This window comes from Phoxinus phoxinus (genome assembly GCF_949152265.1).
Source record: "Phoxinus phoxinus genome assembly, chromosome: 13".
NCBI classification, from domain to species: Eukaryota; Metazoa; Chordata; class Actinopteri; order Cypriniformes; family Leuciscidae; genus Phoxinus; species Phoxinus phoxinus.
Window position 1 is genome coordinate 362,501 of NC_136888.1, and position 10,000 is coordinate 372,500.

A 10,000-nucleotide genomic window follows, 5' to 3' on the forward strand; every position below is an offset into this window, starting at 1 on the left:
AAAGGGGCGTAATGCGTCACCAATGCGTCACCAATGCGTCACAACTACATATACGAGCGACATCCGCCACGTTACTCTGTCCTGTTTTCTCCCACTCAATCTGTAAATATGTGATAAGCCTCTGAATCGTGATGCGTCCGAACATCCGGTGGTTGAATGTCATCATTCTACAACATTATTTATCCGGGGGAAAAGAAAACGCATTCATCTGGCATTTGGATTACCGCCAATCATGGGGGTCAGTTTGGGTTGAGATTAGGGGCGTCCCGAAAATTTCAACCAGAAATGGCATTATCGGTTTCGGGCCGAAATAAAAAAGCCAGCCGAAAATGTCATTTGAAAATGAATGTCAACCGCGCCGCTCCATCCGGGATATCCGCCTAGCTATATGTGATTATCTTATATCGGACGCATCCCTCGATTAGCGCTGTAGTAACGCGTGATCAGCTTCAGCTCAACGGCACTGCACGACTAATGACTATTGGCAGGACTGTCATATTACACAACATTATAAAGAGAACAATATTGTAATAAAACATTGTGCATTATTAGAGTTTAGTTGCCGTGTCGCGTTGCTCCAGGACGAGCGCGTCCACAACATGATCGATGATTCTGAATGAACGGCACGTAACTCAGTTCAAGTTCACTTGTGCATTCGCGTAATTTTCTGCAGAAATAAATTGTAATATGTTTATTTTGAATATATCTGATGAATCTCATATAGGATGCGTTTCTTTGAGTTACATAACGCGCTAGCAAACTAAGTGCTCCAGTTTAACGGTAGCCTTCATTCAGCGCGCGGCTCAAACAGAAGTGCACGACTAATAATAACAATGAATACTCTGGGACTGACATACCCAAGTCTTGCGTAGCGACATCCCGAAACGTGCCCTCAGAGAAGCACCTTTACTCCAGTGCCCTCACCTCTGCAGGCTCACAGTGCTGAGCACTTCAGTGTGTACAGCTTGTGTAGTGTTTAAAACTCAGTTGTTGTTGTGGTTTCAGTTGTTATGCACTTTTAGCACAAATATTTAAAAAAAATTGTATAGTTTGTTAAAATAGAATATTGCAACTTTTATTTTGAAAAGCTGAAAATAAATGTATTATTTAGTGTTTAATAGTTAATTGTTACATTTAGTACAGAGCCTGTGATCTATCACACAAACAAGCACCTGAAAATAGTCCCCAGCTCGGTAACTTCCAACATGACCGGGACTAAGTTTGTGTAGTTTTTAGGCAGCAAATTAGGTTTCCTGTGCGATTAGCCATGGTTCTGCGCGTAGTAAAGGGCTGTGATAGTAAGGCGAGGGTATGTTCTACCGTAATGTTACACCAAATACCAACGAATGCTACAAGGCACGCTCCCTGTGCAAGCAGGTCGTCACGTTGGTTTGTTGACTGCCAGTGCTTCGTCATATCATTACGCTGCTGCTCATGGTACGGCCGCACAGTTCCTTGATTCTTACGCCGGAGTGAGAGTAGTTCTAGCCAAATAGGCTTGAAAAATCGCAACTTTTCATTTTCCGTCGATCTTAGTACACGGTTTAACTACAGAAGAGTCAAGTTTTAAATAGGAAAAATATTGAAACTCGTTCGTCATTTTGAAAGAAATGCTACTGGACCCATCAGAATCAATGATCTATGCTAAGCTATGCTAAAAGTGGTACCGTCAGACCCGGAGTTCGGCTGAATGGATTCGAAAACGGTAAAACTGTTTAACTCTGGGGGAGTTGGAGAATGAGCCTATTTCCAAAAAACGAACACTATCCCTTTAACGAACACATTCTCTGCAGGAAACCCTGATTTCCTGAAAGCTACGCTTGCGGCTCCGGCTGAACACGTGATATCTGAAGCTCCAGTGCATGATCTGTGTTCAGTGTGTCCTCACCGGTCCTTCTCGGCGAAGCGCTCCAGGCTCTTCAGGCGCTGCTTCTGGTGCATGTTAGCATGCAGGCACAGCGGCGCGCAGTCCAGGATGGTCAGCAGCGCCGTCAGCCGCTTGATGCAGTCGATGCTGTTGGCGAACACCATGCTGCGGCCCGGGAACTGCAGCAGGAAGTAGTACAGGAACAGGTCCTTGTCCTCCTTGGTGCAGCTGATGCGGCTCTCCGTCAGCGACTCCACCGTGGCCTCCTTGCGCGTCAGGTCGATGACCTTGGGCTTGTCCTTCATGCCCACCCTCTCCATGAGGATCTGCAGCTTGCTGCGCTGCTCCGCCCGCTTCTTCTTCTTCTGCGCCAGGCGCAGCGGCAGGCTGTGCACCAGGGTCAGCGTGGCCGAGAACACGAAGGTCTGCCGCCGGGGGTTAAAGTGTGACGTGTTGAGCATCTCCAGCAGACTCTCCAGCTCCGAGAAGTGGCCCTTCTCCACCATGCGGTCGGCCTCGTCGATCACCAGACACCTGAGGCCAACATGGCAGCAACACACACCATTAGCCATGCTATCTGTGCCAGACATATAAATGCTGTGATTATGGCAGTAATAATGATTTGAGTTGTGCTGATGACGACAGTAGGGGCATGACAGCTGACAGACGCTTCTTTCAAACACTACCGTCACAGACATGTCTGTTGAGCGCAGATCGGCCAATCAGAGCGCTTAAATTACGAGTACACAAAGACCCGAGTGAGCAGAGTCTGAGGCTGAGAGTCGGGATAGGTCTGTGCTTTAGTCCTGCTGTGTAAGTGCACACTACTAGACCTGCTCATGTGTCGTGTGTGTGTGTGCTTCTGTTCGTCATGCTGCAGCAAACACACACTTATGGAGGAGGATTAAACTTGTGTTCTTCTCATGTTGTTTATGTTTCATCTTTTGGTCAGTAAATGTAAATGTAGTAAGTGGTCTATGTGTTTATTATTAATGTTAAACTAGTGCTGAGTTTGCAGTAAATAACATGTTAATGTTGTGATGTGTGTGTGTGTGTGTGTGTGTGTGTGTGTGTGTGTGTGTGTGTGTGTGTGTGTGTGTGCGTGCGTGTGCGTGTGTTGTGATGGGTGTGTGTGTGTGTGTGTGTGTGTGTGTGTTGTTGGTGGTGGTGGTGGTGGTGGTGTGTGTGTGTGTGTGTGTGTGTGTGTGTGTGTGTGTGTGTGTGTGTGTGTGTGTGTGTGTGTGTGTGTGTGTGTGTGTGTGTGTGTGTGTGTGTGTGTGTGTGTGTGTGTGTGTGTGTGTGTGTGTGTGTGTGTGTGTGATGTGTGTGTGTGTGGTACCGCAGCTGTCGCAGGTCCTGCAGGTGTGCGTGTCTCTCTTTGATCAACTCCCACAGGCGTCCTGGTGTGGCGATGATGATCTCGGGCCGTCGCATCAACATCCGCTGCTGCTTCTGCATCGCCATCCCACCCACCACTAACGCCGTCTTGATACCTGCTCAACATCACATCACACCATCATCACACCTTCATCATATATATAGTATATCAGATGAAGCCACACTGACCTGTGAAGCGAGCCACGGCATCGATGTGGTGTTTGACCTGAACGGCCAGCTCTCTGGTGGGGGTCAGGATCAGGCCGAGCAGCGGCTGCTTCTGCGGTTCATCAGCGCTAACAGAGTCATCAGCTCCAGCTTCAACAGCACTCACACAGTCATCCGGTCCTCCATCAGGAGCGCTGCAGTCCTCGCCCTCGTCATCCGGTCCTCCATCAGGAGCGCTGCAGTCCTCGCCCTCGTCATCCGGTCCTCCATCAGCGCTGCAGTCCTCGTCCTCATCGCCGTCCTCGCCCCGCGGCTCATCGCTCGTCTCTCTCGCAGGACTCGTGTCTGATGGCAGGTACAGACTCTCCACACGCGTCTCTGCATCATCAGGGTTCCTGCGTTCATCCGTCTGCTCCTGGCTCGACGCTTCCTTCCATTCCAGAATCATGTGGATCATCGGAATACCGAAACACAGCGTCTTCCCACTGCCTGCAGTCGATAAGAACACGAACAGAATCAATAAGTGTGAACAACATGAACTACGGCTTACTGTGACAGTTACAGCAGGTCACGTCATATCAGAATAACTTTTATCAGTGAGTACTAGCTGTGCGATTAATCAGATTTATTTAGATTTTGGCTTCCAGTGAACATGGAAACACAATAATAGAGATAGAATCAGTCACTGCACTTGACTGAATTACTTTTGTAGCTTTAAGAATCAAAGGCAAGGCATGTTTATTTATAGCACATTTCATACACCATGGCAATTCAAAGTGATTTACAGAAAGGAATTAAAATGATCACAAAATAAAAGCAAGAAAAATTAAAAGAGTTCTAAAATAAATTAAAATAGATATGATAGTTCTAAAATTGATTAAAAGAGCAAAAAGATTATACATAAACTTCTCATCTGGCAAAACACCGGTGTATAATTTTTCACAACACCCAGTACTACTCTGAAATTTTGTCAGTGGTGTTCTTTTGGCGCACCTAAGAAATCTATTGGACGTCTCCGATGGACCCGACCAAAAATCAGACAAGAGAGACTCTAGGACTCTCTCACGGGGTAACCTCGGGTTCACTGCCACATCAGTCCAAACCCCAAAAACCCATTTGTTCGGAAGCTCTAGGAATGGAGTCGATCCAGTCCGCACCCCACAGAACCTCGAGTTTAATCACGTCAAAATCACTACTCCAGGCCATCAGCAGGGTTACATCGCTCTTACCCAATTCTCAGTGCCATTTAAGTTCAGTTTAGAATAAAAAGGAGGATGCAAAATAAAATAGTGTAATCAGTCAGACGTACAGTGGCACAGTGCTCATTCAGTAAATGCACAGCTGAACAGATGTGTTTTGAGTCTGGATTTGAATGTGGCTACTGTAGGAGCACACCTGATCTCTTCTGGAAGCTGGTTCTGGTTCCAGCATAATAGCTAAAAGCGGACTCTCCTTGCTTTAAAGTGAACCCTTGGTAATTCTAGTTGATGTGATCCTAATGATCTGAGTGATCTGTTGGGTTTATATTCAGTGAGCATATCTGCAATGTATTGAGCTCCTAGGACATTGAGCGATTTATATACCAGTAATAATACTTTAAAATCAATCCTAAATGTGACTGGGAGCCAGTGTAAAGACCTGAGGACTGGTGTGATGTGTTCTGGTTCTGGTTCTGCTCAGCGTTCTGTACGAGCTGCAACTGTCTCCAGTGAGGAGTCCATTACAATAATCCACCCTGCTGGTGATGAAAGCATGCACAAGTTTTTCTAAGTCCTGACTGGAAACAAAGCATCTAATTCCTGCAATATTATTCAGATGATATTATGCTGATTTAGTTATTGCTTTGACATGACTACTGAAGCTAAGGTCTGACTCTAGAGACACACCAAGATTCCTGACGTTTTTAGTTGTTTGACCTCTAGAGTGAAGGCATGCGTTCACCTTGAGAACACATTGACTTCAGTTTTGTCTTTGTTTAACTGAAGAAAGTGAAAGCGAATGAAGAAAGCTATATAATGCATCCGGAAAGTATTCACAGCGCTTCACTTTTTCCACATGTATGTTATGTTACAGCCTTATTTCAAAATGGATTCAATTAATTATTTTCCTCAAAATCCTACAAACAATTCCCCATAATGACAACGTGAAAGAAGTTTGATTGAAATCTTTGCAAATTAAAAAAAAAAAACATAACCATGACTCTTCCCTGCTGGTGGAATGATCTGCCTAACTCAGCCAGAGCTGCTGAGTCTGTAGCCATCTTTAAGAAACTGCTGAAGACGTATCTTTCCGGCAGCACTTGAGCACTTGATTCAGCACTACTAACACTTTTTTATCTATTCTATAAAAAAAAAAGTTGCATTGTACTGTGAAGGGTTATAGCACTTACATACTGTTGTCCTACTGCTAGTTTAATTGCTTCTATTGTTTCTCATTTGTAAGTCGCTTTGGATAAAAGCGTCTGCTAAATGAATAAATGTAAATGTAAATAACACCATAAGTAAGTATTTACAGCCTTTGCCATGACACTCAAAATTGAGCTCAGGTGCATCCCGTTTCCACTAATCACCCTTGAGGTGTTTCTACAAATTGATAGGAGTCCACCTGTGGTAAATTCAGTTTATTGGACATGCTTTGGAAAGGCACACAGTCTAAGGTCCCACAGTTAGGGCCTGAGTAGTTTCCCGGTTCCCGGTGAGAAGGGCCTCAGTCAGGGAGGAGGGAGAGAACCTGATGGTCACTGACAGAACTCCAGCGTTTCTCTGTGGAGAGAGGAGAACCTTCCAGAAGAACAACCATCTCTACAGCTCTCCACCAATTAGGCCTGTATGGTAGAGTGGCCAGACGGAAGCCACTCAGTAAAACCGGGAGACTAGTCAGAATCGAGGGAAAGATGAGGAACCGGGGGACTAGTCAGGATCGAGGGAAAGATGAGGAACCGGGGGACTAGTCAGGATCGAGGGAAAGATGAGGAACCGGGGGACTAGTCAGGATCGAGGGAAAGATGAGGAACCGGGAGACTAGTCAGGATCGAGGGAAATATGAGGAACCAGGAGACTAGTCAGGATAGAGGGATAGATTAGCGACTGGGGGACTAGTCAGGAATCGAGGGAAATATGAGGAACCGGTGGACTAGTCAGGATCGAGGGAAATATGAGGAACCGGTGGACTAGTCAGGATCGAGGGAAATATGAGGAACCGGGAGACTAGTCAGGATCGAGGGAAAGATGAGGAACCGGGGGACTAGTCAGGATCGAGGGAAATATGAGGAACCGGTGGACTAGTCAGGATAGAGGGAAAGATGAGGAACCAGGAGACTAGTCAGGATAGAGGGAAAGATTAGCGACTGGGGGACTAGTCAGGATCAAGGGAAATATGAGGAACCAGGAGACTAGTCAGGATAAAGGGAAAGTTGAGGAACCGGGAGACTAGTCAGGATCGAGGGAAAGATGAGGAACCGGGAGACTAGTCAGGATCGAGGGAAAGATGAGGAACCGGGAGACTAGTCAGGATCGAGGGAAATATGAGGAACCGGGAGACTAGTCAGGATCGAGGGAAATATGAGGAACCGGGGGACAAGTCAGGATCGAGGGAAAGATGAGGTACCGGGAGACTAGTCAGGATCGAGGGAAAGATGAGGAACCGGGGGACAAGTCAGGATCGAGGGAAATATGAGGAACCGGGAGACTAGTCAGGATCGAGGGAAAGATGAGGAACCGGGAGACTAGTCGGGATAGAGGGAAATATGAGGAACCGGGAGACTAGCCAGGATCGAGGGAAAGATGAGGAAGCGGGAGACTAGTCAGGATAGAGGGAAATATGAGGAACCGGGAGACTAGTCGGGATCGAGGGAAAGATGAGGAACCGGGAGACTAGTCAGGATCGAGGGAAATATGAGGAACCGGGAGACTAGTCAGGATCGAGGGAAATATGAGGAACCGGGAGACTAGTCAGGATCGAGGGAAATATGAGGAACCGGGAGACTAGTCAGGATCGAGGGAAAGATGAGGAACCGGGAGACTAGTCAGGATCGAGGGAAATATGAGGAACCGGGAGACTAGTCAGGATCGAGGGAAATATGAGGAACCGGGAGACTAGTCAGGATCGAGGGAAAGATGAGGAACCGGGAGACTAGTCAGGATCGAGGGAAATATGAGGAACCGGGAGACTAGTCAGGATCGAGGGAAAGATGAGGAACCGGGAGACTAGTCAGGATCGAGGGAAAGATGAGGAACCGGGAGACTAGTCAGGATCGAGGGAAATATGAGGAACCGGGAGACTCGTCAGGATAGAGGGAAATATGAGGAACCAGGAGACTCGTCATGATCGAGGGAAAGATGAGGAACCGGGAGACTAGTCAGGATCGAGGGAAATATGAGGAACCGGGAGACTAGTCAGGATCGAGGGAAATATGAGGAACCGGGAGACTAGTCAGGATAGAGGGAAATATGAGGAACCGGGAGACTCGTCAGGATAGAGGGAAATATGAGGAACCAGGAGACTCGTCAGGATCGAGGGAAAGATGAGAAACTGGGAGACTAGTCAGGATCGAGGGAAATATGAGGAACCGGGAGACTAGTCAGGATCGAGGGAAATATGAGGAACCGGGAGACTCGTCAGGATAGAGGGAAATATGAGGAACCGGGAGACTAGTCAGGATAGAGGGAAATATGAGGAACCAGGAGACTCGTCAGGATCGAGGGAAAGATGAGGAACCGGGAGACTAGTCAGGATTGAGGGAAATATGAGGAACCGGGAGACTAGTCAGGATCGAGGGAAAGATGAGGAACCGGGAGACTCGTCAGGATAGAGGGAAAGATGAGGAACCAGGAGACTCGTCAGGATCGAGGGAAAGATGAGGAACCGGGAGACTAGTCAGGATCGAGGGAAATATGAGGAACCGGGAGACTAGTCAGGATCGAGGGAAATATGAGGAACCGGGGGACTAGTCAGGATCGAGGGAAAGATGAGGTAACGGGAGACTAGTCAGGATCGAGGGAAATATGAGGAACCGGGGGACTAGTCAGGATCGAGGGAAATATGAGGAACCGGGAGACTAGTCAGGATCGAGGGAAAGATGAGGAACCGGGAGACTAGTCAGGATAGAGGGAAATATGAGGAACCGGGAGACTAGTCAGAATCGAGGGAAAGATGAGGAACCGGGGGACTAGTCAGGATCGAGGGAAAGATGAGGAACCGGGGGACTAGTCGGGATCGAGGGAAATATGAGGAACCGGGAGACTAGTCAGGATAGAGGGAAATATGAGGAACCGGGAGACTAGTCAGAATCGAGGGAAAGATGAGGAACCGGGGGACTAGTCAGGATCGAGGGAAAGATGAGGAACCGGGGGACTAGTCAGGATCGAGGGAAAGATGAGGAACCGAGAGACTAGTCAGGATCGAGGGAAATATGAGGAACCAGGAGACTAGTCAGGATAGAGGGATAGATTAGCGACTGGGGGACTAGTCAGGATCGAGGGAAAGATGAGGAACCGGGGGACTAGTCAGGATCGAGGGAAATATGAGGAACCGGTGGACTAGTCAGGATAGAGGGAAAGATGAGGAACCAGGAGACTAGTCAGGATAGAGGGAAAGATTAGCGACTGGGGGACTAGTCAGGATCAAGGGAAATATGAGGAACCAGGAGACTAGTCAGGATAAAGGGAAAGTTGAGGAACCGGGAGACTAGTCAGGATCGAGGGAAAGATGAGGAACCGGGAGACTAGTCAGGATCGAGGGAAAGATGAGGAACCGGGAGACTAGTCAGGATCGAGGGAAATATGAGGAACCGGGAGACTAGTCAGGATCGAGGGAAATATGAGGAACCGGGGGACTAGTCAGGATCGAGGGAAAGATGAGGTAACGGGAGACTAGTCAGGATCGAGGGAAATATGAGGAACCGGGGGACTAGTCAGGATCGAGGGAAATATGAGGAACCGGGGGACTAGTCAGGATCGAGGGAAAGATGAGGAACCGGGAGACTAGTCAGGATCGAGGGAAAGATGAGGAACCGGGAGACTAGTCGGGATAGAGGGAAATATGAGGAACCGGGAGACTAGTCAGGATCGAGGGAAAGATGAGGAAGCGGGAGACTAGTAAGGATAGAGGGAAATATGAGGAACCGGGAGACTAGTCGGGATCGAGGGAAAGATGAGGAACCGGGAGACTAGTCAGGATCGAGGGAAATATGAGGAACCGGGAGACTAGTCAGGATCGAGGGAAATATGAGGAACCGGGAGACTAGTCAGGATCGAGGGAAATATGAGGAACCGGGAGACTAGTCAGGATCGAGGGAAATATGAGGAACCGGGAGACTAGTCAGGATCGAGGGAAAGATGAGGAACCGGGAGACTAGTCAGGATTGAGGGAAATATGAGGAACCGGGAGACTAGTCAGGATCGAGGGAAATATGAGGAACCGGGAGACTAGTCAGGATCGAGGGAAAGATGAGGAACCGGGAGACTAGTCAGGATCGAGGGAAATATGAGGAACCGGGAGACTAGTCAGGATCGAGGGAAAGATGAGGAACCGGGAGACTAGTCAGGATCGAGGGAAAGATGAGGAACCGGGAGACTAGTCAGGATCGAG

The 10,000-nt window shown here is 48.0% G+C and overlaps 1 protein-coding gene across 1 annotated transcript in view; it reads right to left on the minus strand.

Moving 5' to 3' along the window:
• Nucleotides 1-10,000, minus strand: part of ddx24 (DEAD (Asp-Glu-Ala-Asp) box helicase 24) — a 30,740-nt gene that overhangs the window by 8,968 nt on the left and 11,772 nt on the right. Inside the window, exons 5-7 of the mRNA XM_079633162.1 lie at nucleotides 3,434-3,901; nucleotides 3,207-3,360; nucleotides 1,889-2,401 (exon numbers count right to left, since the gene is read on the minus strand). Of these exons, the coding sequence (XP_079489288.1) occupies nucleotides 1,889-2,401; nucleotides 3,207-3,360; nucleotides 3,434-3,901 (1,135 nt within the window). The remainder of the gene's footprint in view (nucleotides 1-1,888; nucleotides 2,402-3,206; nucleotides 3,361-3,433; nucleotides 3,902-10,000) is intronic.